The 17,552-nt window shown below is 38.8% G+C and overlaps 1 protein-coding gene across 2 annotated transcripts in view; it reads left to right on the top strand.

Moving 5' to 3' along the window:
- The window catches only part of SLC44A1 (solute carrier family 44 member 1), a gene marked incomplete at its 3' end in the record, with an annotated part of 86,690 nt that extends 70,519 nt beyond the window's left edge, over window positions 1-16,171 (top strand). Inside the window, exons 10-16 of one of the 2 annotated variants that reach the window (XM_081315755.1) lie at window positions 32-197; window positions 1,654-1,810; window positions 3,817-3,900; window positions 6,396-6,533; window positions 8,110-8,346; window positions 9,826-9,906; window positions 11,814-16,171. In XM_081315755.1, coding sequence (XP_081171881.1) covers window positions 32-197; window positions 1,654-1,810; window positions 3,817-3,900; window positions 6,396-6,533; window positions 8,110-8,346; window positions 9,826-9,906; window positions 11,814-11,837 — 887 coding nt within the window. Of the gene's footprint in view, window positions 1-31; window positions 198-1,653; window positions 1,811-3,816; window positions 3,901-6,395; window positions 6,534-8,109; window positions 8,347-9,825; window positions 10,120-11,813 lie in introns of those variants that run through there. The other variant, XM_081315754.1, reaches the window with a different exon arrangement.
- Between the last annotated feature and the right edge of the window lie 1,381 nt (window positions 16,172-17,552).

Genomic DNA, 17,552 nt, shown 5'->3' with positions numbered 1-17,552 from the left:
TTAAAGCCTTCCTGCCTTCCTTTCCTTCCAGGTAGTCCTGTTCAAAATGAGCAGGGCCTTGTAGAGTTCCGAGTTACAGGCCCACTGAAGTACATGTGGTGGTACCACATTGTGGGGTTAGTTTGGATCAGTGAATTTATTCTTGCCTGTCAGCAGATGACTGTAGCAGGAGCTGTCGTGACATATTATTTTACAAGGTGAGTGAGTCTGGACAATCAAATCATGAGCGATCCAACTTCCAAAAGTTGATCCAATTGAATCGTGAATGATCCAACTTCCTAAAGTGATCCAAATTTCAAAAGTAACTTTATGAAGTGAAATCTTCTAATCGGTAGTAGAATCTGTCAGTGATTCAGAAGCTTCATTCTTTCTGAGGTTTAGATTATTTGCAGTTTTATTTCCTGCCTGGATAAGAAACCAATTGAAATAGTCTCTACTGTGCAGAATAATGGATTTCTGAACTTGAGGTACTGGTGGCCGTCTTGACAACTGTCAAATTTTTTTATTTTATTTTTTTTATTTTAATTCCATTTATATCCCGCCCTTCTCCGAAGACTCAGGGCGGCTTACAAGCTTAGCAGTAGCCTTCATTCTATGTATATGCCTGCTTATTAGGGCTTTCACACAAACCCCAAGCGGCATTATTACAAAGTCAGCTTAATTGCCCCCAACAATCTGGGTCCTCATTTTACCTACCTCGGAAGGATGGAAGGCTGAGTCAACCTTGAGCCTGGTGGGACTCGAACCTGCACTAATTGCAGGCAGCTGGTGTTACTTAAGGAGGCATTAGCCCACTGCTCCACCAAGGCTCTTGTCTGTTTACCCTCTGCAATTGGAGAGAAGTGGAGCCCTTGATATGAATGCTGTTCTGATCCTCACCTAAACTGAGAGCAATTAAGTCAGGGGTGTCAAACTGCCGGCTCGCAGACCAGATGCATCATAGCGAAACCACGCCCATTCCATTGCTGGCAATGGCAACAATGGCGCGATACATCGTGACACGTCACATGACATGTCGCGATTCGTCGTGACCCGTCACATGACGTTGCGAGTTTGACGCCCCTGAATTAAGTTAACAGAAAGGTGACTAGATCTCAGAGATGCAAGCTCAGTGTGAATTTTCATCCAGTCAAGTATGATGGAAGCTCAGCCTCCAAAATTCTTTACTTCTCTGTGGAGCTATTTTTTTTTAAAAAAATCTGACCTTAAGAAAAGATGTATGAAATTCTTGCTTGTAAGTCAGTTCAAATATAAAATCATATACTGCATATTTTTCAAAAATTGATGCATGTATTTGTAATCAGTGTAGCTTTTCTGTCTTCTTTGCTGAAGTGATCATTCTCAAATCAAATCCCTTTCAGTACTTTGTTGCCAAACATTTTCAGCCATTTTGCTGGCCCAAGCCACTGCCTATTTTTAAGCAGGACTACTCAGTTTCACCACCACTGTACTTAGGTGATGTAATTTGTTTTCTTAATACTTTATATGTCTTTTTTTTTAAAGAAAGGGATTAGTACAACATCACTCCATCCTTGACAAAAGCAACATTTACAGATTTGGGGCTGTACAAAATTTAGATTTGGAGCTCTTCACATTGCCTATAAATGCAGTACACTCTCACACTTCGTAATTTTTATATATTTTTTCCCACAGAGAAAAACGGAATTTGCCATTCACACCAATTCTGGCATCTGTCAGTCGTTTGATCTGTTACCACCTTGGAACTGTGGCTAAAGGTTCTTTCATTATTACCTTAGTGAAGATTCCAAGAATGATTCTCATGTATATTCATTCCCAAGTCAAAGGAAAAGTAAGGGGAAACCGAGTTTGCTATATAATCAAAAGTTATTAAAACTAACAGGAAAAAAGTATGAAAAATGCAGTGGTAGATCAGAACAGAGACCCGTGCAATCAGTTCAGTTCATGTGCTATGAAGTGGGAATGGGATATGGACCAGCCGTACCTCCCATATGTGTAAAATAAGTCCTATCAGATAAAAAAAGGCACATGGAGCTTTTGGGAGACAGTGCATTTGCATATGACATCAAGCTGGCAAGAATAGTCAACACTCCAGAAGACAGACTTGAACATTGGGTCCTATCTAACAAAATGAAATTCAATGGTGAAAAAATGAGGTTCTACATTTAGGCAAGAAAAACCAAATACACAGGTATAGTATAGGTGGTACCAGGCTGAGTATGGTAGTAGTAACTGTGAGGGGGGTCTTGGAGTCCTTGTGGACAACCACTTACTGGTAAATATGAGCCAGCAGGGTTCTGCAGCTACCAAAAAAGTCAATGAAGTCTTAGGCTGCATTAAAAGAGGGATAGAATTAAGATCACATGAAGTGTTAATACCACTTTATAATGCCTTACTAAGACCACATTTGGAATACTGCATCCAGTTTTGGTCGTCACAACATAAAAAAGATGTTGAGACTCTAGAAAGAGCACAGAGAAGAGCAACAAAGATGATCAGAGGACTGGAGGCTAAAACATGAAGAATGGTTGCAGGAATTGGGTATGTCTAGTTTAATTAAAGAAGGACTAGGGCTAATATGACAGCAGTGTTCCAATATCTAAAGGCTGCCACAAAGAAGAGAGCGTCAATCTATTTTCCAAAGCACCTGAAGCCAGGGCAAGAAGTAACGGATGGAAACTAATCAAGGAGAGAAGCAGCCTAGAACGAAGGAGAAATTTCCTGACAGAACAATTAATCAGTGGAATGACTTGCCTCCAGAATTGTGGGTGCTCCAATACTGGAGGTTTTTAAGAAGAGATTGGATAATCATTTTGTCTGGAATGGTGTAGGGTTTCCTGCCTGAGCAGGGAGTAGGACTAGAAGACCTCCAAGGTCCCTTCCAAGTCTTACTATGTTATTTCTTTTGGCCAACCTATGCTACCTTATTCTCCTGCTACCCCTCACTGGCCTTTATCACTTTCTTCATCCCACCGTTGACAAAGCCGCCTCCATCTTCTTCCTTCCCCTTCACAAGGCCTTCCTGAAGCCTTGCACAGCTTCGGAATGAAGGCCTTGTGTAGGCAGCTGCTGCTCTGTAACGGACCAGGTCAGGCACGTCTTAATAGCAGCAGGACGGAGAAGATGGGAACGGGGCAGCTGGATGGTAGAGGGCAGGGTGGTCAAAAGGGCAGAAATGCTAGGAGACAGATGGGTGGGGAAGTTGAAGCAGGGGTGAGCCCAGTGGGGCAGGAGTGGCATTAGGTCCAGGCCTGACAGCAGCAATCAGGACTACGGACACTGCCATTGTAAGTGATGGAATCATGCAATGTTTTTTACTAACAATTACAATTGCTTAGCAATGGAAATTCCGGTCCTAATTAGGGTCACTAAGTGAAGACTATCTGTTCAGCAATTCTGTTTATAAATTGTGAAAAATGTTTGGATATTACCAACTTCTAAACAGCAGACGAGGTAGATTCTTATGACCTAATATGATATTAAGCTATAGCCATTTCTTGGTTAGCAGGCATAGCTTATATCATCATTGCAATAATGGAAATGGTAGTGTGCCAGCAAACCCTACTGCAGCCAAGTTCACCCAGAGATTTCTCCCTATAACTATATAAACAGATCAAGTTGAATGGAACCAGAAAGCAGGTGTCTTGCATATTTGATCTGGCTTTATATAACATAGCTATAATGAATAATTATTAACATTAGGTTTTGTTTACAAGAAAGTATTATGCAAACTGAATCCTATATTTGAAACTTTTCATCTAAAAAAGCATTCCGTGAGCTATTACAATGCAACTTCTTTCTTTTTCCTGATCATTGATATTTATATTATTACCGTAGGAAAATGTCTGTGCTCGATGTATTTTAAAAGCCTGCATTTGCTGCCTTTGGTGTGTAGAAAAGTGCCTGACTTACTTAAATCAGGTAAGATCATACTTAAAGCAGAGGATGAAATAGTTATCCCAGCACCTGTGCACTAAACGCAGAAGTGCCTTTGCTGAAATTAAAATACAAGAGGTTCCTTGGTAGAAAATGACAACAAATGTGTTTTAGATGGCGCTGTAATAAAATATGGTAGCAATAGCACTTAGACTTATATATTGCTTCATAATGCTTTATAGCCCTCTCTAAGCAGTTTACAGAGTCGGCATATTGCCCCCAACAACCTGGGTCCTCATTTACCGACCTTGGAAGGATGAAAGGCTGAGTCAACCTCAAAATTGAACTCCTGGCAGTGAGCAGTGAGTTAGCCTGCAATACTGCATTCTAACCACTGCGTTTGAATGCTGAAAGAAACTTGTGTAGAGATTGAATAGGTTGCAGAATGAAATTGTTACACAAAGAGTAAAAACTTTTTTTTTCATATTTAGATATCATTTTAGAAAGCAAAGGATTATAATTATAATCGCATGTCGTTGAAGGATGTCTTCACTGAACGACATCAAACCCTTTTTGTAAAATATCCTTTGACTGCCATATTATAATTTTACACTTTTTGCTCTAACCTTGTGGTATTTGCCAGTTTTATGCAAATGTTGTTATAATGAGTTAGTTATATAATTTGTTACTTAGATTTATTCAACTTAAATGTCTTGTTTCCCCCCCCCAAAAAAAAAACTACATTCTTAAATAGAAAAATAAAGTTCAAAGCAATATGAAAATATTAGACCAGGGGTGTCCAAACTTTTTTCAAAGAGGGCCAGATTGGATGAAGTGAACATGCTGGAGGGCCGAACATTTTTCCGAACATTCTTTGAACAATTACAATTAAATGCAAATGAATTATTAAGGTCAGACTCTCTGGTAACAGCTCACACACTTCCACCAGTTCACAAATTCTGCTAGGCCTGGGCCCTACCTACCCCCGTCCAGCTCCCCACATCCCAGCCCATAAAATGGCTGTGAAACACAGAATGCGCGCACGTGCACACACACACACACACACAGATAGAGCTTCCAATCTTGTGAGCAATTCAAACAGCTAAAGTAGCCTGAGAGAAATTCCAAATCTCCTCACCTTCCCAAACTCCAAACTCGCGCGTCCTACTTCCCTTGCTTGCCTTCTGCAACTCCAAACTCGCATGTCCTATGCTCGTCTTCCAAGTTTGGAGTTCGGAGAAGGCAAGCAAGGCAAGTAGGCTGTGAAATACAGAATGCACGTGCGCGCACGCACACAGACACACACCAGCTGCCGAATGAACTTTGGTCTTCCTCTGCAGAGACATCTTCAGCACCTTGTCGAGGCTGGGGGTTTGTCATGCTGCAAGTTTGCTCTCTGCTCAGTGCCTGCTAAGGGCTGGCCGATAGCAGAGGGAGCGGTAGCCTTGCCATGTGCTCCTCACCAGCCTGCTCCCATGCAAACTCTTGCTGACAGTGCCGAACCGGCAGTCACCATCGGATGCCCGCCTTCCCAAACTCACGTGTCCTACTTTTCTTGCTCACCTTCTCCAACTCCAAACTCGCGTGTCCTAGTTTGGAGTTTTGGAAGATGAGCGAGGAAAGTAGGACGCATGAGTTTGGAGGGAGTAGCATAGCTTGTGCAAAAGCACGTGCGTGTGTGTGTAAAAAAAAAAAGGTGCCGGAACCTTTTTGAGCGTTTTATGAGAAAGCGTTCTATGAGAAAAAAAGCCCTGTGAGCGACAGAGGGCGGTGACGTCAGGATCGGGCTTCCGATGCAGCCCTCTCACCGCCCTCCCTCCTGTGGCAGACAGTCTTCTGCTTGCCGCCCTCAATCAGAAGGGAGGGCCGTGGGAGGGCCGCATTTACACAGAGCAGGGAGGGCTGCTAGAGGGCCGTATTAAACCGCCCCCCGAGCCGCAAATGGCCCGTGGGCCGGACTTTGGACATGCCTGTATTAGACTATTCTCCTATGCTTATTATTAATTATTAATTATTATTATTATTATTAATTATTAATATCCTTCCCTCCCTTCATAGTGTACAACTACATCTTTTTAAAAAAATGCTTGCAGAAACTAACCATTCTTATGCAAGAAATTGTTAACCGAAAAAAATGTCTTTTTTGATTAATCCCCAAAAGAATTAGTATAGGCATTACATTAATTTATGGTTTATCCAGATATAAACAGGTTTAGCCATATCCCAGATTTATATCCTTGCTGTTTGCTTTTGTCTCTTGCTGCCACTTGCACAGTACTTCAAATTATGGTTTCTGAAGTGAACCTGTTTACGTTGACATAGTTCACGCTAAGTACATTGGAAGTGCATCAGCTTGGCTGTTCATATCTTGCTAAAACCTAATTTGGTCCATTGATCAGATTCATATAAATCATCTTCATTCTGATAATGACTCAGGGGTGAGAGATATTTGTCAATGTAATGTTGTAAAGATTTTAGACAGGCAGAGCTTCAAATATGAGTTACGATTTGACCAATACAACCATGTCTTTCTTGCCCAGAATGCATATACAGCCACAGCTATCAACAGTACCAATTTCTGCACTTCAGCAAAGGATGCCTTTGTGATACTAGTGGAGAATGCTTTGCGAGTGGCTGCTATCAACACAGTGGGAGACTTCATGCTCTTTCTTGGAAAGGTAGGATTGAGGGGGGAAAACATCAATAACCCTCTCCAAGTAGCCTTCTTTATTTGAACCCAAAGCAATATGAATGTTGTCATTTAAAAAACTAAATCGTTAAAATTGCCTAGATGCTGAAGTTTAAATCTGTACCAAGAATGGTTGGATAATATGTTCAGGATTCTGGTTCTGATACCTCTTGGTATCCAGTGTGCTGTGCACAGTGACATTGCTTCTTCAAGCTATCTTCACATGGAAAAGAGGGGCGCTCTGCCTTGATGCCATCAGCCAAAATTGTTAACGTGGTTGATTGTGGACATGGTTTCAGCATATGCATTCAGAGAAAACAAAGGCCAGTGAGTTGTCCAGATTGACCCTAGTCAGTGGCTCCAAAGCAGAGTCTGATTCCTGGACAGTGTGAAATCTGGATTGAAATGAAGGCAGGACAAGAAGCAATGGATGGAAACTAATCAAGGAAAGAACCAACCTAGAACTAAGGAGAAATTTCCTGACACTTAGAACAATTAATCAGTGGAAAAACGTCCCTCCAGAAGTGGTGGGTGCTCCAACATTAGAGGTTTTTAAGAAGAGATTGGACAACCATTTGTCTGAAATGGTATAATGTTTCCTGCTTGGACTAGAAGACCTCCAAGTTCCCTTCCAACTTTTGTTATTCTGTTATTCTGCCTACTGGAACTAGCAATACCGATTAGAAGTACTGAAACTCTTCTTTAATTCCAGTTAACCACTGTAGCCACTGTAGCAATATCAAATCAGCGCATCTCTGGTTTTGTTTGCTTAAGCCAATGTTCACATTGCTGTAGGATGCAAAGATCTATTTTCATACGTATTTTTCACACTTTGAAAATGCATTTGAAAACCCTTTTTTTAAGGCTTGCATTTCTTGGACAGGTGAAAAAAATATTGAAACTGATCATATTACTTTTCTAAAACATAGAACAAATATAGAATTAAATTAACTTTCCATTTTCAAACAGTTGAAGAGATTTGGAAATTGGTCTGGCTCTAGTATCTCCAGAGGATACTTCAGAGAATAGTGCAGTAGTTAACTAATCTCTCTCACACACATTTTAAATTGTCACAGTGTTTTGGTTTTTTTGCTGTTATAGCATTCAAGTCTTCAGGTCAACTTTAGTTGGCCTTTAAAAAGGTAAAGGTAAAGGTTCCCCCGCACATGCGTGCTAGTCGTTTCCGACTCTAGGGGCCGGTGCTCATCTCCGTTTCAAAGCCGAAGAGCCAGCGTTTGTCCGTGGACGTCTCCGTGGTCATGTGGCCGGCATGACTAGACGCCAAAGGCGCACGGAACGCTGTTACCTTCCCACCGTAGTGGTCCCTATTTTCCTACTTGCATTTTTATGTGCTTTCGAACTGCTAGGTTGGCAGAAGCTGGGACGAGTAACAGGCGCTCACTCTGTTACGCGGCACTTGGGATTCGACCCGCCAAACTGCTGACCTTCTGATCAACAAGCTCAGTGTCTTAACCCTTTAGTGCTCCTCAATTTCAGTTTTAAAAAAATTGCAGACTACCATGTCTTTGCTTTGTCTTTGTCTCTTTGCTTTCTTGCCTCCCTAGGTCTTAATAGTGTGCAGCACAGGCTTGGCAGGGATCATGCTGTTGAATTACCAGCGGGACTACACAGTCTGGGTGCTGCCCCTTATCATTGTCTGCCTATTTGCATTCCTGGTTGCTCACTGTTTCCTGTCTATTTATGAAATGGTAGTGGATGTCCTTTTCTTGTGCTTTGCCATTGACACCAAGTATAATGATGGCAGTCCTGGAAAAGAATTCTACATGGATAAGGTCCTGATGGTAAGGGTCCTCCTATATTCCTGCACTCTCCAAAGTAGGAGGAATCATTAACTGCAAAAAAATAACTAGCAGGATGTTGTTTTCCTTAGGACCCGTTTTGAAATATTTGCCAGTTTATTTGATGTAGCTATTTGTTTTCATCCCACACCATGTTAAAAGTTATTTGACAAGCTTCCAAAGATATTTTTTCGGTCTCTGTGATTTAATGAAAATAGCTTACCTTCGCCCAGATATATCTTTTCTAGCTGCCTCCACTGCTGAATAAGATAATAACCAGTCTTTCAATTCATTTTTAAAATGTAAAGTAAGAAATGCTATAGGCTGTTCAACATCAGCTAGAATTTTGGAGAAACCTATAGCTTTTCATTGGTACTCTTTTGTGATCCTCGAGGACCACCTGCTGCCGGCGTCAACTCCCCTCCGCCCTGTGCGTGCCCACAGAGAGGGCCTCCTCAGGGTGCCTCCGGTCAGGGAATGTCGACTGGTGGCCCCCAGGGGGAGGGCCTTCTCTGTGGGTGCCCCGGCACTATGGAACCAACTGCCGGTTGAGCTCCGGATGGCATCGGACCTCCGATCCTTCCGTCGCGGGTTGAAGACCCACTTGTTTGAGTTAGCTGGTCTGGCCTGAAGGGGAATATGGGTTTTTAATTGGTTTTATTTTTTACTATTGCTGTATTTTAATTGGGCATGGTTTAATTCTTTTTTAATTTTTGTACAGTTATTTATATATGCCCTGTGAACCGCCCTGAGTCCCTAGGGAGAAGGGCGGTATAGAAATCCAATAAATGAAATGAAATGAAATGAAATATTACAAACTACTTGAGTTTTCAGACCACACAGAATCAATGAAACATACATAGTGCACCTCCTCCTGTTTTCGTCTCAGAACAATGTTATGAGGTAGGTTGGGCTTGGAAGAGAATGAAGTAGGATCTGATGCTGCCGTACTCAACCACTACAGCATACTTCTCTCATTAAATATGTAATAAATAAAATAAATGTTAAAAAGTGGAAAGCATTAGGGAAAGTGCATCAGTTATAGGATTTGTTGCAAGAGCATTAAGCCATAATTTTGGCATTTCAAATAGCTTAACCTTTAACATGCGATCATTACAAGTGTTCTTTTGGATAAATGTCAAGGATCTGCTGACATTACTACTACATAGCAGCCAAAGGGAAGGGGGTGTCCAATAAGTGCATTAGCAGCAGGCCATTTGCCCAGACGACCAAGCTAACGCTGGGAGGGAATTGAAAAGTGGAAAGTTTTTAGGGAGCAACAGCACAGTTTCCCAAGCAGCAGAGATTTTATTTATTTATTTTTTGTCCTGTCTGGGAGCTGATGACTTACAAGTTTGGGGATGGTATAATGCAATTATCGTAAAAGCCAGCTCTTCTTTAAAACCATGGTAGAAAAGGATTTAGTATTTTAGATTCCAGAAAATAACGCAGTGGGTTTTCTCTGCATTGTTTCTTTTTTAGGAATTTGTGGAGAACAGCAGAAAAGCATTGAAAGAAGCTGGCCGGGCGAATGGACCTGAAGGCAAGGAGCTCAAACCAATGGTAGGTCCAAGAGAAGAAATAGCTGCTCTTTTCCAAGAATTTCATTTGTACTTCCTGTCCCTTTCTATTTTCACTGACTGTGCTTCCTCAGAAGAAGTGTTTGTCATTTGTGTCACTCAGGATGTTTTGCTTTTTCTGTTTGTGAGCTTGCCTATTACCTGGATGGCAGAGTTTTTGTCACAGCTGAGAGCACCTCCCATAAAAGTAAGCTGAAAGGAACTGTATCTTTATTCTTCTCTGTGTTTATGTCACCAGTATTCTAAGGGCTAAAAACGGGGAAAGTGCTTATTTTAACGATGGCAATAGCACTTAGACTGAGACTACTTCATAGTGCTTTACAGCCCTCTCTAAGTGGTTTGCAGAGTCAGCTTCTTGCCCCCCAACAATCTGGGTCCTCATTTTACCAACCTCAGAAGGATGGAAGGCTGAGTCAACCTTGAGCCCTTCGGGGATCGAACTCCTGGCAGTGAGCAGTGAGTTAGCCTGCAGTACTGCATTCTAACTACTGTGCCACCAAGGCTCTTGAAATATCAGACCTACAAGTAAAGTGCCTAGGTAATCTACCTCTGATATCTCTTCCACTGCTCTGTCCTGGGTTGCTAGTGGAATTCTGCAAGAGCTTGCAGTTACATCCAGATCACATGACCCCTCAAAAGATGGCAAACGTTCACCAGATCTGTGATTTCCACTTGGCTGCAACTATGATATATTTGGTTGGAAAGCTCAGAGGTGAAAGAAAGCGGCCCTATTTAATTCACGGTTGCCTTTTATTTCTGTTTGTATCAACAATCAGATTTATGGGTGTCTTTGAAGGGATGTTCTGCTTTGATGAAAGCTTGGAGAAACTATATTGTCAAAGTAAATTGTATCACAGCTTTGCCTCACTGAGGCAATGTAGAGCATCTCCTTGAAACAAATTAAAGCAGTCTTGTCTAGACTAATACTGTGAGCAATTCATTTAGGCTTCATTTTAAGTTGCTCTTTTCCCCTACCAGTAAGGAAATGGATACGGTAACAACTCCTTTCAACCTGCTAAAATACCATTTTTCCTAGTTTTGCTTCTTATCTCTTCCCATCTCCTTTCTTTGCTATTGTTCCTTTATGCTTTATGACTAATGTATAAAATATAAAGCCTTGGCTTCCTTGGTTTGAAACACTTCCTTGCTTATAAGTGAGTATCAATAACCCAAAGACAAGAGCAAGCTTACTAATATAGCATTATTACTGTAATTTGTAGTCAGACGGAAATTAAAACACGTGGGTACTTGCTTTTTTTTTCCTCCCTGAGTCAGCACTCTGCTTTGGAGGTACTGAATTGGGTCAGAAGGTTTTCCTCCCTGCTCTTTGCCACTAACTGACTCACATGCAAATTTACAAATTAAAAATGTCCAATCCGAGACAACAGGACCTACAACCGGTTCTCTGCATCCAAGAGAGAGCCTCAGAGGCTGAACAGTAATTTTGGGGGATATTTTAATCCTGTACTATTGGCATTAGGTTTGGTGGCCCAAATGGCCCTTTCTGGGACGAGGACTGCAAAGGCCATCCTAAGCTCCTTGGGAGAAATGCAATGAAATAAAAATTATAGTAGGCAGCTACAGTCCATAAATATATATATGTATGTATAAATATTGTCTGAAGCTTTCAAGTTGGACTTTAAACATTTGCGCCAAAGAAACAGATTCTTCTTTTTCTCTGTGTACCACTGCTATGATTCATGTGTGTTTGTTTTGAAAACCTCCCATTTCCCACATTTTTTTCACCAAAGAAATGCAGTGCTATGACTATTCAAAATTTAAATGCAGTTATAATTTTAAAATTAGTATGGTTTCTTAATTGTGCTTCTTGAACTAGAAATATAATGTTTAATTTTTAACTTTTTTTCCAATTTATAACTTCTTTTCCAGGTCTCTGGAGCAAGTTCATCCTGAAGTTGGTCAGCTGAGATGGAAACCATTGACATTCCAAAACAATATCTATTTCTCTCTCTCTCTCTCTCTTTCTCTAGCTCTCTCTCTCTATATATATCTATATTATTTAAAAAGCAGCCAAAATCAGAGAAAAGGAACAGGGATTTAATACTTTTTTAATGATTATTTTTGTGAAACATGTACTCTTTTCATACGGGTGGCTTTTACAAGCAACTTTTATCATTGTTCCGTTTAAAAAAAATCATTGTGATTCATGGTGATGTTACGATTGTAATCCGATAAGAGATTTCAAAATTTGGAGGAGAATTCCACAATATTGAAAATAATAATGCAAGATTTTCAGATTTGGAATATACATAGGTCAAATAATTTCCCCACATTTTTATTTTTAATTAACGTAACACTTTAGAATTCAGTAAGTAGTAATGACTGTTCTGGGAGGAAGAATCCTTTGTTAGAATTTTTTTTTTATTAATTAGACTCAGAATCATTAATACCCTAATCATGTTGGATTTTATTGCTTCTTTGCAGTGGAATACAAACAGGATCAAGTAAGTTTAGCATATTCAGATTTCTTGTATTATATAATTTAAAACTTTTTTAAAAAAAAACAACAATCCAACTCCTCAGGTATTAAGATATTGAGACAGCCCCTGAATCTGTAAAGGACAAACTAAAGATGTATGAGGAAGAATGAGTTTTAATATGCAACTTCCATCCTGTGTTATCTTATTTTTCCTGTTAGGTTTAATCTTGTCCTTTGCACACTATTTATTCTTTGAACTAAGCAGATTCTTCACTTAAACAATTTAATAACAACATTCTGATGCTCAGCCTTAGATATGCTCCATTGTTGTTCATTCATAACAAGATGGAAAGATTTTAAGAGCAGAGACAAACTGTACTACTATACAAAAAAATAAGTACTGTAAGTTGCTTGTGCTTTTTTGTTTTATTTTGTTTTGTTACTGTTGACCCCATATCTGGGACATATTTCATTATACATTTGATAATTTAGTGGAGTATAGTAGGAAAGAGCACATAAACATCTTTTTGAAATGTCATTGTCTTAGTATATAATGTAGGTCTTAAAGTAGTCTCTGTATATTCATGATCATGGGACCTGAGAGCCACATGAATAGTTCAGAAACTTCCAGAAAGCAATATTTCTCTCCCATTCCATCTTCCCTCATTTTTAGAATACATTTTTGTACTTGTTTTAATAGCATGCTAAATACTGAGACTCTTGCCCTCCTAAAAGTGTGTCCCTCTTGTAGTGGGATGTGAAGAATATCAGAATTTCATGGGTATGTGGAAAGTGATTAATTTTCTTTTGTGCCAAACCAAGATTTGTTTGGATGGTAGTGTTGTTATGAGTTTATTTGAAAATTGATAAGTATCTTTTCAGTCTTTGGTACCAAGAATGCAAACATAGAACTCTTACACTGAATCTTGATCTTAAATTGATACTGTTGGCCTTTTTATCTCTTTTTCCTGATAGCATAGTATCTTAAACTTGTGGAGGGACAGTCCATCCATTCAGTCAGATGAAAAATAGATAATAAACTATTCAAATGATATTTAATGACAAATTGATATGAGGAGATTCTATTGGGGATGTTTCTCTTTAAAGAAATACATCAACAAAATTTCTTCCCTGTGCTGAATTACCAAATGTTATTTCATTTGTCTTAGTAAGTTACCATTTTTTTCTCCTCTGAGAAATAGATATTTCTTTTTCTTTTGCAGTCCCTCTTTTTATTCAGTTTAACCAATGCCTCTTATCCTCTACCCCCTTCCCAGTTTCATAAAGTAATAGTCAGATAACCTGAATCCTAATATATCATTTTATTCTTTCATCAGCCCTTATCCCTGCCCCTTACCTCAAACTACTTGACTATAGTAGATGTTTTCCTTATCTTGAAATTTTACTAGGAGAGAGTAGAAAAATAAGCACAGATAGGAGAATAATTCAGCAACTTTTCCTACCAATCTGTGCTGTACTTTAATTCTCCATTTACCTTTCTGCACAACTCTCATTCAACAACGATACTTTAGTTGTTTGCTATTGTGTCCAACTTATCTCATATTTGACTGGAAACACATGGAAGTCTCTTTTAAGTTTTTTTTATATATAAACATGCTTAGGACCCTCAGGATACTCTCATATTAAGCGTGCATTCTGGAAAGCACATCTTGGTTTTCCTGTGATCATGTTGGTTTCTGGATAGAAATGTGAAAAGGCATTCGGTACTATGCCAGATATTTGAATGATTCTGTAACAGAAATTGATTCTGAAACATTCTTGGGAGTAGATTTTCTTCATGCCCTAATTTCTTGAAGTTTTTACCTTTTAATAGTTGAGATAATTTTCTTCCTTTTTTATCAATAGCCTTTCACTTTTAGGGTATTGCTTGCTTCTGATATATTCTGGAGGCTTGATCCATGTGTCTCATTCATTAGAAGGTCAACTCTTCTTCTAGATCAGCTTTCTAGAAGGTTCTAAGATACAGTGTAGTCCTTGGGAGATAGTCAGCTTTTATGTTAGTCAAGTTATAACTTTGTCATTATTTATTTATTTATTTATTTAGTTGCATTTGTATACCGCCCTTTCCCTGAGGACTCAGGGCGGAAGGAAGAAGCAACTGAGAAAACTGGCTGCTTCTTTTGTATGGGATACATAACCAGGAGACAAACTAGTAAGATTGTTCCTGATCATCTCACCAAAAATCATAGACCGAAAGCATGATTGGGCCAGGACAGCTATTTCAGATCTTTAGGGTGCAGGATAATATTTTCATGGGGAAACATCCTGCAGTTTGAAGTAATAGCCAGGAATATGTTTCCGCTTCTGGTTTTTGTATTAGATCAAGCCAAAAGCATGATTGGTAAACCTTGCTTTCCAGAAGGTTCCAGAGTTTGACAAGGCTCCATCCCTATTAATATGAATAGCCAGAGACCTCTGGAAGAACTTCATTGCCTGTTGGTAGCTTTCATTTATCAAGTAATCAGTTTTGTGTGTTAAATTCCTTTCTTCATTCTGAAATTTACTATGTAATAATGAATGCTAATATTTCTCTGTTTGGCTTGATGTAACGATAAATGCTTATAGTGTAATTGCAGAGGATAATTTCATGATCTGTTTTATGCTATATATATTCTTTTGTTACAATTTTTTAAAGAAACTATTTTTGTTAATACAAAAGTAAATATTTCAGAGTAAAATTTTTAAACTTTATTGCACTAAATGCAGATGTGGAGAGGTAAAAAAGGAATCCTCAGTAGTTGAATCCCTCCAGAGAATCTTTGGGGAGACGAGCTATTGCTCTAGGTAAGCTTAGCTAACAGTTATGAAAATGGGTGTAGAGACAAGGTGACTGGCTACCAATGTTTTTATATATGGCTGTTATGATTCTGTGCTTCCTTTCAAAGGACGAGACCTTTTAAAACTGCTGCTGAATGAAACAGAGCATTGTATAATTAACTGGTGGTCTTTGCTGTGTAACTAAATGCTTCAGTTAATTTTTATAAATCATGTGACATCTCAATCTTTTCAGACTACTTGCAATAAAATTCAGGACAGTTTAAAAAGAAGAATAATCTTTTCTCCGTCAGTCACATAATCCAATTATGAAACTATAAGTTTAGCAAACTAGATTAACCTCCGTTCCTGCTAACGTGCTGATTTTACCAACGTGAATTATGCCATGAAATTTTATTTTAAGGTAGCTGAGACAAATCAAGGTTTCAAATGCACGTCTTAGCAAGAACCTTAGCAAGAACCAAGAACTAATCTAGGCTTAAACTAGAGCACTGCTTTAAATCTCTTTTAATGTAAATATTACATGTTACTGTAATGATATTTGGAGAACTATGAGGAGGAGCCTTAATATACAGGAGGAAGTTTTGTAGCTTTGCCCTGCCACTTAACTTCAGATGTAGTTTCTTTTAAGTCACTGAAGTGATATTTATCGTGAAAGAAATCTGGACTTAGCAGATTGAAAACCACAGCAGTTGGACGGCAAACAGAAAAGGAACGGCAAGACACTTAAGTAGCTCCTCCAGGGTTATCTGCCATTGAGTTTTACTTCAAGAATGACTCAAGATAGGGACCTGGACTAGACTCACCACTGACATCATCACAATTCCTGCATTCCAGGCTCCACAAACCTGTGTTCCCTGCTTGCTGAAAGCCTTGAGAAAAGAGATGCTTTTGGGTTTGAACTTGCAACTAGAATTGTAAAGAGAAACAATTTTTTTGTATTTTTGTATACCTTGATTGTGCAGCATTTTTATATACAGATCCTGTTTTACAAATAAAATTGGTTTCTTAACCTGGTGTTTTAAAAGTTTTATGGATATTACTTCCCATAGGAGCTGAGACCTTCAAGTTGAACATGTCCTCTATTTTCAGGCAGAAAGGTACATTTCAGGCTGGTAGCACCTAGAGACTTCTGAGATATTTTATCAAGCATGAAATGGCACCCAACAGGTCATATTAGTTGCTTAGGCAGTGATATATTTAGGCAGCACTCAGTAAAAAATAGAGTTACCCTCTGGTAAGATGGGCAGCCAAGAATTTTTACAAATAAATAAATGCAAATGGGGTTGTTTTTAAGAAGATCCAACCTAGTAGTTTTGCAAAGCACAAGGATGCTTCTAACATTTTAATATTAACCAAGAAGTAGCAAGATTTTCCTCCAAACTACTTTTATCTTGAAATGTACATTTTCTCATTTGGAATAAGGCCATTTATGAATCTCATAAATTCATTAATAAAATTATTTCCCAGCTGGGTACATCACTAGCTCTAATCAGTTACAATTCCATTAATTCTGTTTAGTCGTCCATAAGACTAATGGAACATGATTTTATGATGACATGCTAGGGTAATTGAGCAGCAAAAATTAATTTTCATGCATGTCCTGAAAATGTTCTGTCCCATATATTTTTTTCAATTGGATTCTTAATTTTTGCAACGTAACTCTTTAACTGGTGATACCAAAATAAACGGTGTATATGATTTTGTAATTCAGAAATCATTTAATGAAGTATTTCACTTTTAAATTTTCAATATTCTGAGTTAAACATTCAGCTTTACTTAATCATGATATTAAGGAACTCTAATTCCTTGGCTTATTTCTTTAAAATATATTCTCAGTTTCTAGTGCTGTTTTAATAGTTAAGTCCCTAAGAGTACATTTCTTCTGACTGTTCTAGGGAACAAAATTGCTAGACCACTGTTCAATTTGGACTCAAGAGAAAAGGATACAACTTCCATATTGTTTTAAGCACACTACACATGATGTAGTACTTTTGACACAAAAAAGATTTTTAAGACAACCTGGTTTCTCTTCAGCTTGTAAAAAATCTTTCACACTTTTTGCTTTGGCTAGATTGGAAGATAGGAAATCTTGATTTGATTATCTTCCTACTTGGTTTCAGTTATCTGAATAATGCTTGTTTTAAATGTGGAGCTCTGCCCTCTAAAGATCTCAGCATCTCCGTGAGCTTCTGAGGTCCTATGCCCTGTAAAATAACAAGCTCTTGTCAAAGCCATAGAAAGTCATTCCATTTTTTTTCCAGCACCAAACATGGCTTGGATTTTGAAGCCAGTTGGAGAGGGGTTTTCACTCTTCTTAATCTAGTGCTTTACGCTTTCCAAGTTACATTTGTCATCTCTTCCACTGTTGACTGCTTCTTTTGGTAATTCCT

Source organism: Vipera berus (genome assembly GCF_964194415.1).
Source record: "Vipera berus genome assembly, chromosome: 2".
Classification (NCBI taxonomy): Eukaryota; Metazoa; Chordata; class Lepidosauria; order Squamata; family Viperidae; genus Vipera; species Vipera berus.
The sequence above is the reverse complement of the archived record's forward strand: the minus strand, read 5'-3'. Positions and strand labels throughout refer to the sequence as shown.